General features: G+C 50.3%; 1 protein-coding gene across 1 annotated transcript; it reads left to right on the top strand.

The window, feature by feature from the left end:
* Positions 1-1,671: 1,671 nt before the first annotated feature.
* Positions 1,672-1,878, top strand: SMIM45 (small integral membrane protein 45; the record flags this gene model as incomplete). The annotated part of the gene is made up of 1 exon (XM_080939855.1): positions 1,672-1,878. One exon carries the CDS (start codon positions 1,672-1,674, stop codon positions 1,876-1,878), a length of 207 nt encoding a protein of 68 aa, XP_080795981.1.
* Positions 1,879-15,681: the final 13,803 nt, after the last annotated feature.

The following is a 15,681-nucleotide window of genomic DNA, read 5'->3' as shown; positions in this document are numbered from 1 at the left end:
AAAGGACAGTTGCTAAGGCAGGCGGAGTGCTGACTAGGTGCCAGGCTTGACCCGAGATGGCACTGTCTGGAGCCCACAGCCGAGCTGGGGGCGCAGTTAGTAGAGTGCTGTCTGGCTACGTGAAGCCCTGGGTTTGATTCCCCAGGACTGCATCAACCAGGCATGGGGGTGGGGGGAGGCAGCTCCGCCATCCCAGAGCTCAGAAGGTGATGTTTCAGGGTATCCTCAAACGGAGGCCGACCTAGACAATATGAGACAATATGAGACCTTGTCTTAAACCCATTTAACATTTCTTTTGTGTTTTTCCCAGACAGGGTATAGCCCTGGTTGTCCTGGAACTCACTTGGTAGATGACCAGGCTGGCATCAAATTCTGAGATCCGCCTGCCTCTGCCTCCTGGGTGCTGGGGTGATAGGCTTGCACTACCAATGCCCAACTAAAACATTAAAAAACAGGCAGGAAAAAAAAAAAAAAACGGGGTTTGGCGAGTCAGCTCAGTAGTTGGAGTCACTTCCTGTCTTGCCTGGCAACCTGAATTCAATCTCTAGGACCCAAAGGGACAAGTCAACATCTGAGAGTTACCCTTCCACCACCATGTTCATGTTATGACTGTCATTCTCATGCATGTAAACATGCACTCATGCAGGTACGCATGTGAGCGCACACACATACATGATAAGTAACAACGTAACAAAAGTGCTTAAGTTTGAATTACAAGGTTCTTAGGAAGCTAGTCCTATTTCCATCTCTTTTTATAGCCAAAGAAACAGAAGGGCGGAGTGTAAGAACACCTTATAGCATTTACACGGGAGACACTGGTTTGGGAAAATCTTACATACATTAACCCACCTAGCGGCTGCAGCGCTTCTCCCACCCAGGAGCTGTCATTTCTATTTATAGCCAGAGAACCCCGGATCATACTCAAGTTTTATGTCACCAGAGACGGTGGCCTCATACAAAACTGGGCTATGTAGACTCTATTGATAACAGATCAGGTACCCTGGGGATGAGTGTTTAAATTTTGTAAGGTCACCAGGCTGCAACTTGCCTGGGGCCCCAAGTCATCTTTGTGTGTGTGAGTGGGTGGGTGGGGTTGTTGCCAAGGAGCAACTCTGGCTATTGAGAACACCAGGTTCAGCAGGGCCTTCACGGTGCAGGGAGAGCAGAGGAGGTTCCTCTATGCCTTGTCCTCTTTCCGTGAGTGTTCTGTGCTACATCCCCACCCCCCACACCTCACCCCACCAGGAAGGATTAGTCATCAATGAATGCTCATTATGACCCATGCTGGAGTTGTACTGGTTTCCCCGTCCGTCTGAGGAAGCCCCAAGTTAGGCCACTGGTCCGAGAGCACAGACGTTAGATGGGGTCTGGAGCCAGCGCAGCTCTTGGCTATAAATCTCGTTCTCGATGAGAAGGAGCTGGTGTCCTCGTGTGAAGAGGACAGTATGGTGCATGCTGAAGGGGGAAGGCCTGAGCTGCTAATTTACTTTGAGGTCAGCTCAGGTACTGTCCCCGGCTCCCCTAGACACTCCCCATCTGATGGGGAAGACGTACGTCTCTCTCTCTCTCTCTCTCTCTCTCTCTCTCTCTCTCTCTCTCTCTCTGGGTGGGTACTACCAAGGAGCTGTCTAGTGTCCTCATGTCTATGTCTTGGCAGCCAAAGCTGGCGCGATGCCGCACTTTCTGGACTGGTTTGTGCCTGTCTACTTGGTCATCTCCGTCCTCATCCTGGTGGGCTTTGGAGCCTGCATCTACTACTTCGAGCCTGGCCTGCAGGAGGCGCACAAGTGGCGCATGCAGCGCCCCCTGGTGGACCGTGATCTCCGCAAGACGCTGATGGTGCGGGACAACCTGGCTTTCGGAGGCCCAGAAGTCTGAGTGTATTTGAGACGCTCCAAGCTAACAGAGGACAACTCCTCTGATCTTTCCATCCATCCATCTGCAGCCCAGTAGAGGTCCTTGTCGTTCAGGGAAGCCCCTTTCTGTAGAAACCAGGCACTTGAATTTGCTGCTGTGGGATCAAAATCTCAGTTGAGTCCGTTTACCCCATGCCTTCCCTTCCTAGCTCTGGGGACATCCTCCACTATCCCTCAGTGCCTTTGTGCTGTCCTTCCCTCTGCCACTCTACCTGGAGTCAGGTTTGACTGTCCCACGGAACTCCCAGTTGCTCTCTGCGCCCATCTCGGCCTCGCAGCTGAGCTGGACAGCCCTCAAAGCTGACCCAGGAAAAGGATTTAACTCAGAAGGATGCCGGCTTGGTATAGATCAGCCCCGCCCACCTCCGAGGGGTCAGGCTTAGAACCAGCGATAGTGTATGGTGGGGGTGTGCAGAAGGGCAAGACTTTGGGAAGGGTGTGCTTGTATGTGTGTGTGCACTCGAGAGAGACCCCAGGCTGAGCAGGCAGTGGTGGGGGTAAAGTGGGCTCTGTGGGGCAGTGGGAGGACTGTCCACAGCAGGTTTCACCCTTTCCCCTAGGCAGCCCAGGCTCTCTCTCGGTCCCTCCCATGCTGCACTTCCAGGGTTGAGCTTAGCCCTGCCCGCCCACTCTGGAAGCTCCTCCCGGTGGAGGTTTCATTACTTGACTTTGCACACAAATTGGCAGCCTTCCTTCCTCTCTCCTGATGAGGCTTCCATCTTCACTTATGCACCACTAATAAAGGTTTCATGGCCACCTTTGCAGGATTATTCTTTCTCCAAGTGGGGTCCTTGTGAAAAATATGACAGCCGAGTGGTCTCTGCATTGGGGGTCGTAACAGCAAATCTCAGCAAAGATGGGGAGAGATTCTCAGCAGACAGCACGGGCCATTGTTGGATATGGGAAGGGGAGTGTCCTGTGACTGTAGGAACATGTTTAGCATCTGGTGTGCTACCCCCTAGAAGCTGCGATAAATGCCTCCAAGTACCCTCAGAGGACAGAGGGGACTGGAGTCAGAGGTGCTGGGCCACCTGAGGTGGATTTTGGGAGCCAAACTTGAGTCCGCTGGAAGAGTGTGAGCTGTCTCTTTAGCTCCTGGGCACACATGTTCACTGGGGTCCCTGGAGTAGAGGACAGGAGAGAAAATGAGTCACAAGATGCAAAACAGCAGGTCTAAACACGGAGAGGGTGCCCGGGGATGGTTTGGTGTCCATTTCCACTCAGGGACTCCGAGCTCCCCTTTGCCGCACTTGGCCCACTGCCTGCCCAGCATGAGCTGGTTTCTGAGCATCCTGAGCAGCTAAGCATCAGGGAGATGGGGGTGGGATGGGGTGGGAGGTGGGGAGGTGATGCTTCCCTGGAGGACACTATCTAGGGATAAGTCCCTTTCCTGAGTTATTGGCATTTCAGCAAGAACCTGGGACAGGTGAGCCTGTCTGTGGTGGCTGGCAATACAAGGCAGAAAAAAAAATCTGTTGACGTGAACGCCAGGTGTGGTGGCATAAACCAGTGATCCCAGCATCTGGGAGGCGGACGCAGGAGGAGAATCAGGAGTTCAAGTCCAGCATCAACTCAATAACCTAAAGCAAGCCTGGGTTGAAGGAGACCCTGATTGGATGATAAAGGGAAGGGAAGGCGGGGAACCTGGCAGTAACTGGCTATTCCGTTAGTGAGAGGATAATGGCTCATTTAAAAGGTGCACAGAAGCAAGAATAGAAGGTTGTCAATGGGACTTATCCCTCATCCTAGGTCAAGTGCTCATTTTGAATCAATCATTCTTATGAGGCTAGGACACTACATATGACCCAGTTTGGGTCCAGGTCTGTTAATCCCAAAGATGAGAGGAGAAAGACCACCCACTCAGAGCATCTTGGCCAAGTTAATTAAAGCAAGCTTTTTTTTTTTTTTTTTTTTTTTTTTTTTTTTTTTGATCTTGTACACAGGCTGCATCTCCCTACGGAGGGGGTCTAAAAGGTCAGCATTAGGGGCTGGAGAGATGGCTCAGCGGTTAAGGACACTGGCTGCTCTTCCAGAGGCTCTGAGTTCAATCCCCAGCAACCACACGGTGGGTCACAACCATCTTTAATGGGATTCAATGGCCTCTTCTGGTGTGTCTGAAGACAGTGACAGTGTACTTATATGTAAAATAAAAAAATAATTCCTTTTAAAAAAAGAGGTCAGCATTAAATGTGAAGAAGACAAGGCTTTATATCTCAGGGGATGGAGGTTCTAAATGGGGGAAAGTTGGCAGGGTTAGGGGAACAGAACACAACAGTCTATACACGGCTGTCACAGCAGGTAGTCATAATGAAGTAGTGAAAAGGGGCCAATAACCCTTAGGGTTGCAAGGTAGTTATAAATATCTTTTTGAAACAAAGACACAGTTGCCATTTTCTGAAGCAGGCAGTGCAGAGCCGTTTGCAGCTGAGGTCATAGGTGGGGCATAGCTCAATCCTTGAGAAACAGATTTGACCATAAGCAGGAATAAACCTAGTTTCTCTTTACTATAAGATGGCTTTTAGGTCTAAGATGGAGGCAGGCTGGTTCTTCAGACCCACTTGGACTGACCACATGCCCTAGGCTTGAGTTGTCTCAGAACCGGGTAGCTCTCTCAGAATGTCTTGAGGTAGGTTCCAGAACGAACACTAAATCTCACCCCGTAGTCACTCTGCCATACCAAAAAGGTCCTTTGGGAGTAGACTGGGCTTGACCAGATGAGCCCCAATGTGACTTGCAGGCAAGTCCGGTTTGTTCAAGACAGTGTTTTGAAAAGATGCAATGGGTTGCCAGCATTTGCAAGTCAGGAGGTTTCACGTTAGAACCTCATTTCTGACGCCTTTAAAAATAGAACTCAAGGCACTCTGGGTGTGAAGTGTGAAATTCCTGGCTGTGAGCATGACACCATGTTTGACTGGGATCCCACCAGAGACTCCGAGGTAGCCAGGCTCCCAGAGCAGCTGCTGCCTCTGTCCAGTGTCCACCACCAAGTGTTCAATGGCGGGGAGGGCTGGGGATTCATCAACCCTTCTGATCTCAGATCTGGACCCCTTGTCAGTCTCACCGAGGGCCTTGCTTTATAAATGAATCTTCTTATCTGATCTTTCCAGAAAGAACCTATGACGGTCTCCTGCAGATTCCTCTCACGCATCCAGATGCCAGTGTCAGGAGATGTGAGTGGTCCTCAGCTCACTATGGCTTGACAAAATTCCAGAGTTATGATTGTGCAAGGAATACTACGTGGGCTGGGTAGCTCTGTTGCTTAGAATGCTCACCTTGTGTGCACAATGCTTTGTATTCAATCATTATGCTATAAACTGGCTATAATGACTCATTCCTATAATCCCAGCACTTGAGAGGTGGAGGCAGGAGCATCTTAAAATACTTATTCCTGCTGTCATTTTGTTACTATTGTTTCCAAGTTTCCTGACAGCTAGAGGGAAAAGAGAAGCAACAAGTAAATATCATCGTCATCTTATTATTATTACATTATTATTATTTTATACTTAATAGGGAGTGTCTTAGTTAGGGTTTGATTGCTGTGAACAGATACCATGACCAAGGCAAGTCTTATAAATAACAACATTTAACTGAGGATGTCATTTAGCTACATGTAGGTCAGAACCTACTCCAACGTCACACTAGTCCCAGCACAGAGAATGCAAAGAACCCATGCTGCCCCTAACTGCAAAGAGCTAAAAAAATACAGGAAAAAGGGAAACAGTGGTCAAAGCTGAGTCAAGAACAGACAACACCACTGAAGAAGCCCTGAGTCTCCACAGGGGGCTATCAAGGAAGGCTTCCCCAAGGAAGGGACCAGGAGGATGGGTTTTGAAGGTTGCATATGAGTTTTCCTTGTAAGAGAAGAAAAATATGCCAGCAAAAGCTGGGGTGTCTCCAGGGAATCTGCTGAGAACTGGGTGGTGTTGCGAGGCCAGAGCATGGAACTCCAGGTGTGAGTGTGGTGGCCGCAGATTGGAGGGTGGTTTTACTTTTCTTTCTCTCTTCTTTCTTTCTCTCCTTTCTTTTCTTCTTCTTCTTTTTTTAGAGATGTATTTATTTATTACATATAAGTACACTGTCGCTGTCTTCAGACACACCAGAAGAGGGCATCAGGTCCCATTATAGTTGGTTGTGAGCCACCATGTAGTTGCTGGGATTTGAACTCAGTACTCTGGAACTGGATCTGCAAACCAGGCTGCCCTCAAACTCAAGAGGTAGAACCTGCCTCTGTCTCCCAAGGATTGGGATTAGTGTCTGCCACCTGACTGGAGGGTGGCTTTGCAAGGCCTAGGAGAAAACCCCATAATAAACTTGTAGTTGCCACTTTCTTCTGACCCCATGGGCAACTTCTTCCTGCCCTGGCTTGGGTGTGGCTTATTGACATGTCGTGAAGAAGTGTCTTGGCAGAGTGGTCAGCAGACCTGGTGTTTGGCGGGGACCCCCACCCCCCGGAGACGGAGACTGCTGGGAAGGTTTTCAGCTGTTTTAGGAGGTTTTGTGGGCTCCCAGGGGCTGGCAGGGTTTGCCAGGGTGGGTGTGTTTGGGCTCAGCCCAGAGCCCGAGGACAGGGAAAGAGTGTGCAGGGTCCTGAGTGGGAATGGCTGCAATGTTCAGATTCCAGCTGAGAGGGCAGGACAGGCTTCTCTTTGTTCCTCCCCCACTGTTGTCCTGCTTGAGCTCAAAGGCTGGAAGAGGCCAAAAGAGCAGCTTAGAGGAAGAGTGGAGTGTGTCAGCGCCCTTGAAAAGTGGCTTTCAGGGGTCTCGCATGGGCATGGTGGCACACACCTTTCATCCCAGCACTCAGGAGGCAGAGGCAGGGGGATTTCTGAATCAGAGGAAGTGAGTTCCAGGACAGCCAGGGCTACATAGAGAAACCCTGTCTCGAAAACAACAACAAAGAAACAATTGAACAGTAGCCATGGCCTGGGGAAATACTCCAAGGGTGGAAACGTTCGCTGTGTAAGTATGAGTTCGAGTCCCAATACCCACCTAAAAGTCAAGTGTACCTGTACCTCAGTACTAGGGAGGCAGAGACGGGAGATTCCCTGGAGTTCACTGGGCAGACGCCCCACGTTCACCGAGAGACTCTTTCAGAAAACAAGATGGCAAGTGATTGAGGAAACATTGCCTTATGACTTCTCCATGAAGGCATGCACAACATACCCATATGGACACATACATGAACAGGGACACACGGTGGGCCACAGTCTCGGATAACGATCTTTCCCGAGGACTCAGGTAGGCAGACCTTCTCCTTCCCGCCCATCAGAAGTCGAGGTATGGATCCCAGAGCCATGCTTTTTACTGTGTGACTGTGACAACCCCATTTCCCTTTCCAGTTTTGTGGCTTTGAATAGCTTCCCACTGGTTCATGCGAGTTGAAGGGGGGGGGGCGTTCAAATAGACAAGAAAATAGAAATTCCAAGGCTGCAACTGTGTGTGTGCAAATATGTGTGTGCACGTGTAAGCATGTCTGTGAACGCTTGTGTGTGTGTGTGCACTTGCATGTATGTGTGTTTGTAGGTCTGTATGTTTACGGCTGAATTCAGCATCTTCCACATGTTAGGTACACCATCTGCCACCAAGCTAACCCTGGCTCCCATGGCATGAGCGCAGTACACACTTATAGTACTGGGCACGATGTAGAGGCTCCCCGAGGTCACTCTTAAGCACCCTGAAAATGTGTCTACAACACTGCTCACCAAATAATCCCGGCTCCTCAGCTCTCAGTGTCCCATAGACATTTACCTTCCTCCCTTCTTATAATGGGTATCTCATCCTAGTTCTGGCCAATGAGTTATAATTAGGTCAGAGCCTTTAGTGGCTGGCAAAGGCATTCATTAACCTGCAGTTTGTCACAATCCCTGGCAATGACCTGGAGGGTCCTGGAGCGAGGGTGATGTAGGACTTAGTTGGACGCTGTGGACAGGAGGCATGAATGAGAACTAGTTTTTGGTGTCACAGCCCCTAGGGTGTTGGAATAGTTTGTCATCCATGCTGTTGAATCCAACCCCTTCTACAGAATGAGCTGGGACTCAGAAAGACAAAGGGATATTCAAATTCATGTGGCTGCAGAACACACAAGTTTGAGATGTACCATAGCATGTGCCCTTTGTCTGGAAGGCTACCGTAATGATTGGAGTAGAGTGTCTGTCCTCGAAGGACACTTGTAAACTTCTCAGTCTTTAGTGGGAAAGCGCACAGATGCAAATTAGCATTTTTGGCCACTAGAGGGCAGCTGGACCCAAGTTTGTAATTGTTGGGCAGATGTGAACTCCGCTAAGCCCCACATTCTAAAACCATGGGTGGTCACCAGAAGCTAAATGAGGAAGCAGAGAAAACTGGGCAAACAGCAAAAGGTTTCTGAACCTTTGGGTGCACAACGACCTAAATCATCAAACTCAAATCTGGGCTGTTTCTGCCAACTCTTGTGTGTTGGTACTGAACATTCAACATGCGCACTTTGACCTACACGTGCCATACACTACCGATGAACACCACCTCAAAGCTCACAGAGACTGTGGTACATAGTAAATTGCAGCGTCTTTGCTGCTAATATAGAAACATAATGGTTTAATGATGGAAAATGAAGTCAGCATTTTCCTGCTGTTGGTCCTTACCGGCTCAGTCCAGCTGTGCACAAGCCAGGCGCGGCAGAGCGCGCCCCGCAATCTCAGCCACCGTTAGTGGAGGCTGGAGGACACCAGCTCAAGGTCATTCTTGGAAGTTTAGGGCCAACTTGGTCCACGTGAGACCTAATCTAAAACCAAACAATCATCTTCAGTTGCTGTCTGGAGTTATAGAGGGAAATCTGACTTGGGAGTAGGGAAAAACATTTTTAAAAATTTCTGGACATGCGCCTGCTGTTATTATTTTAATTTTTGCGAAGCAGCACTCAGTTAATCAAAATATCCATGAGCTCTAAAAACCTCTGAAGAGACTTTACATTTCCACAGTAGCAGGGAAACAGTTAAGATTTAGTTATAAAAAAACAAATAAACAAATCTATCTCATTAGTATGCAAATTTGCCTTTGTCTTTAACAAACCGTAAACTTTTATGTGTACCACAGAATTATTTTAAAATAAATTTCTTTTTCAAATCAATGTTATCTATTTGTTTTGTTTTGTTGTTTCTGTGTCTCTGGGGATGGGACTCCAAGTTTTATGTGTGCTAGCTGAGAGCTCTGTCACTACACCAATCCCCAGGCAAAATGAATTCATTCCCTTGAATTATTATTATCAGTAAGTACTTGATTTATAGAAGTGCATTAGAAACCTACAGACATGACGTTGAGTACAAATGTCTTGGCTCCAGTGGCTGCAGATGGAAAAACAAGAGGCTTGCTTGGACTCAAAGGAGGCAGACCAGCAGGCGGGGGTGGGGGGTGGGGGGGGAAAGAGATGGATGAGACTCTCTGGTCCTTCTCTGAAGGGAGGGAGGAGATCTTCAGGTGGGAAGAAAACACTTCAGGGCATCTAATCTCTAACTGAAAAGACAGCTAAGACCTAGGAGGGTTTTGTTGTTGTTTAGTTTGGGTTTTTTGTTTCTTTTTCTTTTCTTTTCTTTCTTTCTCTCTTTCTTTCTTTTTCTTTCTTTCTTTCTTTCTTTTTTTTTTCCAGACAGGATTTCTCTATATAGCCCTGGCTGGTTTGGAACTTGCTCTGACACCTGCCTCTACCTCCCAGTGCTGGGATTAAAGGCCAGCGCCACCACCTCCTGGCCTATCAGACAGGAGTCTTATAATGAGTGGCCAGGCAAGGAGAACCCAGGGCCCCTGACTTCAGCCATGGCCGTCTGATCTCCAGGAAGTAATAGAGCAGTAGTAGTCCCTACAGAGCCAGTTTCCCAGGCTGTCCAGGCTGATCTTTGTCATTTCTTTCTTTCCTCGGGAAAGAACTCAGATGGTACCCCTCCCCCCTCCACTGTGATTTCTTGCAGGTTGCCTGGTAACCAGGGCATAGTCAGCTTTGGAAACCTAAGGCTTCAAGGGGGAGAGAATAGATCAGAAGAGGAGAGGATCCTGGGCCCACACGTTCACCATCCAGTCACGGTGGAGAAACACACTGAGTGATTCTTGTCAGGCCCTGGGACCCAGAGAAGAAAAAGATCTGTGACTTTCAGAGCTGTGTTGCCCAATATGGTAGACACAGATTCAAATAAAATAAAATTGAAAAAACAAAAACAAAAACAGGTCCTTGGTCGTCCTAGGATAACGGTGAGTGCTCAGGAGCCACCTGTGGCTTGGCTGGTGGCTGTTTTATTGGACAGCGGACATATAGAACATTTCCATTATCATGGAAAGTTCTATTGGCCAGGCTAGAAGCTCACTCACCAAGGAGAGCAGCTCATAGGAAAGCAGGCCAGACCCCACAGGGTTGTGGGGTATGGCATCCTCATTGGCAAAAAGGAAGCGAGCGGCAAGATGTCGGCTAGAGGACTAGCCAAGAGAACATTTTGCTTAGCTCCTGGCTCAGAATAAGTCTTTGGGGGATGCCCGTGGCATGTGCTTTGTGGCCAATGCTGTGAGGATCTGCTTACATGCCTGTCTTTTGCAGAAGACTCTGAGTTTCCCCAGCCTGGCTCAGTCCCCCACACAGAGTAAGTACCCAGCCAATGGTGGCTCTTCTCACCACTGTCCTCCTTATGCCATCGTGTGACAGAGCAGCCCAGTTCTCCAGCTGGGGAATGCAGGAGAGAGTACTTATCTCAGCCCAGTGGCCAGAGGCTGCTGAGAATCTGCCTCACCAGAGACAGCTCGGGTAGGTCTGTGAGGTCCGACCTGGGATTGGCTGTCTTCATACCCCGAGTCTCAGTACAGGATCTGTCTGAAGCGAGGTGGGTCTCGGAGAATGGATTTGAAGGGTACAGATGCATACGGCAGAAATCCCAACCTAAAGCATAATCTCAGGAGCATAGACACAGATCGCCCCGGGGTCAGCAAAGTCCTAGGGGGTTGCAGAAGGAAGCAGGAGGGTATAGGGACAAACAGGAACATCACCATCACAGTAACTCGGTTCTCTCTTACTGGTGATGCTTCTCAAGTGTCCTGTCTTGGAGACAAGAGCACACGGGTTATGTGCTATTCCCTCCCTAAGTGGCTGACACTCATAGCTCTGTAGGATTCCAGAGACTCAGAGCAGCCATTCACCACCACCCACTCTCGAGAGACCAGATCCTCCCTGCCCAGAGCCCAGCCCAGTTGCTGGGGACATAGCTAGAGGGACAGGTCAGGAGAGAACTGGGCCCTTGGCTTGTGGACTGTGATTGGGAGGCTTATCAAGAGAGGACCCAGAGAAGACAGACCTCTGAGCCCAGCCACATGGCTAGCCTCCAGGTGCAGAGGATAGAGTGCGGTCTGTAAGTGGTCCAGCTTCCTTGACTGAAAACCATAGGCCTCTTTTCTGTCTTCTGATCCAGGTAGGTGTGTGTGCCTGTTCTTGTGGCTGTGTGTGTGTGGGGGGGATGTGTGTGTGTGGGATGGGGTGTGGGGAGGGTAGGACCAGGGGATGTGGGGCTCACTGAGGAGGCAGGGATCTAGTGACATAAGAACAAAGTGACCTCAGAAGTTCTCGTCCTTGTGGCTAAAGTGCAGTGTAAACATGGTGTGTCCAGGATGGTGTGTCCAGGTGGGTGTGGTGGGAACAGTGGGAGACAGGTCAGAGCGGCAGGGATATGCCCAATGAAGAAGAGGCAGAGGCTGGACCATCTTGAGAGAAATACCTGACTAAAGATGATGGGCTGAGGACATCCCTTAAGGCAGAACGAGTGTCTGTCTCTGTGCTTCCTGCTTCTCCGGCTCCAAACTTCAGAGAGATGATACCACACTCCTCTGCCAGCCCCTTACATTCAGATAATCCCCTCCCCCCAGTGTTAGCCTGACTCCCTGAGCAACATCCTGCGGTGTTAAAAGTAATGGAAATAACCTTGTCCCAGAGGCAGCACCAGCTAGCCGCCTGTGAACCCTGGAGACCACCTTGGGCAGTATGGTTCATCTATCCAGATTATCTGGCAGCACTGGGGCATCAAGTTGGGGACCCCCTTTTCCCTCAACTCCCTGCCTCCAGGCAGCCTTTCTCAACCCCATCCCTGACCCACTGCGCGGACCACAGAGTCCTTTAGTCATGCCCCACGGGTCGATTACTCTCAGATCCATTCCCAAGACTTCCCCTTTCAAGCTGTCTTGGAATGGTTGTTCCTAAGAGCAGAGGGCGCCAGGTTATCTCGGGAACCCTGTTCACCTTCAGCCTTATCTCTCCCTTGCCACGCAGAGCCCGGGAGCCCTGTGCCCGGGCTGTCAAAAGGAGGCTTTACCTTCTCATCTGTGGGTTGTCCTTAGGAGATGCCTGGTGCGAGGCACAGCTTCCTTCAGCTGACATCCACCCCATTTCAGGCTCCTCCTAAGTGTCTCTCCCCAAGCACTAGTCCAGCTCAGGAGCTCTTTCCTGGTTTTGGTGCAGGAACCCCTGGTTCAGACTCTATTCTCAGACCATTTGGACATCCCACAGCCTCTGACCCAGATAGCTGGATTCTTGCTTTGGTAGCAGTGGTGGCTTCTGCAAGAGACAGGCAGATTGTCTTCCTCCAGGGTCCTTGAATACATATGTGACCTCCACAGAGCTGTCCAGGGAGAGCGGCCACTCTCTGACCCAAGAAGAGAGAGAGCTAAACTCCACCCTGGGTTCTCTCTCATGTCAGGGGCAAGTTGTTTGATGGCAGTGCCCATCTTGTGGCTGCTGAAATGGGCAGAGCTTTATGAGGTGTGTGTCAGTCTGTAGCGGTTGGAAGCTGTTGGGCTATAGGAAAACACAAACTCCACTAAGAAATGTAACAGGCCCCCAAACAAGGTTCCCTCCGGCTGGCAGCGCCACCTGCTGGTTGTGAGGAGGAGAGCGGAGACCTTGCCCTTACCGTCTTCCTTTCCTGTGATTGCCTTAGGGAAAGCCGGGACAGCCTGCAGGAACTGCAGCTTTGCACCTGTTCCCCCGGAGATGCAGCCGCACAGGGCTCCGGGCCCCAGAACTTCTTTCTCTCGAAGTCACATGCTGGAGCACCACACCCACCAAAAGCTGGCTGCAGATGTGTCGCCCATCATCCCTGTTATCAAGAAGACTGTGCATTTGGATGCCTTCCCCCAAAGCAATGTCCTACAGAATTCCAACCAACAAAGCATTCACTCCAGGGCCTGGAGTATGTCCCAACAGGGCACTGCCACGGGGTCCCGGGGTTCCATGCCTCCTAATAGCTTTATGCCCAGAAAACTGAGCTCCATTTCCTTAACAATTCGTCATAATGTCCAAACTCGGCCCCTAGATGCCTTGCTTTCCCAATGGGAAGAATTGCCCACTTTGCATAAGGAGGCTGTCACCCACAGAGAAGGGAAGCTGCCCACTTCAAGTTTGCCACTCATGGCTCAAGTGCCAAAGGTCAAGACCTCCCCTGAAGGCCATAGGAACCCAGACCTTAGCAAATCCAACAGAACGCCCGCAGGGGATAAGCCTCTGGTATCTTCATGTCTGACGTTACCTTTCCAAGCCCAGTTCCCTCAGAGTTCAAGCCTTCCAGGGCCAGGTCCCGTGGGTCAAGTCCATACCAGAACCTTACCAGGAAGAGGCAGGTACAGGCCCAGGGGTATTCCCAGATCGCGAGCGTACCTCCAAAGGGCTATCTCTTCTACAGATCTGTCTATTGTGAGCACAAAACTAGATAAAGTCAGAAATTTAGGCACAGTGGCTATCAACAGACCCAAGCTAGCTATCAATATGCCCGCCACAAACCCTTCCAGTCTGGTCAGAGGCACAGAACTTCCTATTCTGGATGCCAAGATAGGTCTGGCCATCAACCTGCCTATAGTACCCAAGTTAGGAAACGCCACCGACTCATTTACAGCAGGCACAGGCAACAATTTAGCTAGAGCAGGAACAACCAAGCCAGACCAGTCTATGAGTTCGGTAAGTGCAGAGACAGACAAGCGGGAAAATGTCATGCGTTTGACTCCGGGGGGCTCAAACACTGCATGGACAACAGCAGATGAGGCCGAGCAGGGCATAACCAGCTTGGACACAGGCAAAGACACAACCGCAGATTCTCCTGCAGTGGACACAAGCAGACTGGGTACAGCCATGGATTCAGTTGTGCTGGTCTGCCTAGACCCAACCACTGGTGAGACCAAGCCACGTGCTGACAACAGCTGGACTACCCCAAACACTGTTAGGGATGCTAACTCTCCTCCAGTGCCGAGCGGAAGCACAGACCCGGTCCAGGACTACGGCACTGTGGATGCTTCCACAGACAGCACCGCCAAACCCGCCTCGCTGGACCTGGCCAGAGAACTCAAAGGTAAATGCGAGAGTTTGGTTGGGGAGGCCCTGCTGCTGAGTGAGCAGGGATGCATGCGTTTCAATAGGTTCTGAAAGAAAGTGGGGACCCTCTGGTCAGAACTGAAGAGGTGGCAGAAAGGGGAACAGGGGTTGAGGGGCTGAAGGAGAATGAGCTGGGCCGAGGGAAGCCATCAGGAGGAAGGTTCACAGCTTAGGATGTGCTGAGTCCCCTCCTGACCATTATTTATGCTTGTTCCTTACTTCTCTAAAGAGTCATAATAACTGGGTGATTAATAGGCGAATCCAGCTTTAAGGAAAGTCTATCTGAGCTTGAGGCTCCCCTGGTCTACAGAGCAGGTTTTGGGATGGCTAGGGCTACACAGAGAAACCCTCTCTGGATGCCCCCCCTATCCCTGAAAAAATCTAAAGAACAGAAACACAGATCTGCTATCTAAAAGGGATGTCAGTGACTGGGAGGTAAAGGCAGAAGGGTAGAGTTCACAGCCAGCCTTACTTAGAAGTCTTGGCTCCAGCTCTTTAAAGCTGGAGGTGTGTGTGTGAGTGCGTGCGTGTGTGTGGTGTAAATTCTACACAGGTCTATAAACAGGTCAGCACAAGGGATGTCTCAGCTCAGATTCCGGGTCAGGAAAAAAAAAAAAAAAAAAACTTGGGAAATATCCAGCCCAATGCTAGAGCCGAGTCCTCGGCTTGTCAGAGCCTCTCCTAGCTCACAGCCTTGTCTTCGCTCTTTGCTGTGTGACCCTAGCTCTCTGGCGTCAGCTCAGCTCTCTCTCCAGAACTCTGCTGGACCCCTCCCCCTGGGTATCTCCAGGACATCATGTCCAGAGGCTGGGGACCAGCTGCTGCCCTACCCCCTCTCCCTCTCTCAGCTGTAGGCACCACAGGGATGGGATTCCCAGGTAACCGGTCTTCTTCATGTTCTTCTACAGCCCGTTCAGTCTATTCCCAATCTGACTTCTATAAGTACCCTCTCTGTCCTTGACCACGTGGAACTAACTATAACTATGTAGATTAGGCTGTTTTCAAATGCTAGATCTCTCCATCCATCCGTCCGTCTGTCTGTCTGTCCATCCATCCATCTACCTAATGTTTCTATGTAGCCCTGGCTGTCCTGGAACTAACTAGGCTGGTTTCAAGCGACAGCGCCCTGACCTCTGCTGAGGATTACAGGCATGCACAGCCACACCAAGGTAGCTGTCCCCACTCTGTATCCCTCTGCTTCTTCGCGCCTCCACAAAGCTGCCACAGGCACTTAGTTATTTGGTGCCAGAAGGTACAAGTCTCACTCTCCCCACCCCTAAGCCCCACTGTTCAGCCTGCCTCTCCATCCTCTTAGATTGGAAGGCTCTTGTCTGCCATCCTTCTTGCCACAGACTACATCCGCGTTCTGAGTTATCACCTGCACAGCGCTCTGCCGCCTCCGGG

This window comes from Micromys minutus (assembly GCF_963924665.1).
Source record: "Micromys minutus genome assembly, chromosome: 27".
NCBI lineage: Eukaryota > Metazoa > Chordata > Mammalia > Rodentia > Muridae > Micromys > Micromys minutus.
The sequence above is the reverse complement of the archived record's forward strand: the minus strand, read 5'-3'. Positions and strand labels throughout refer to the sequence as shown.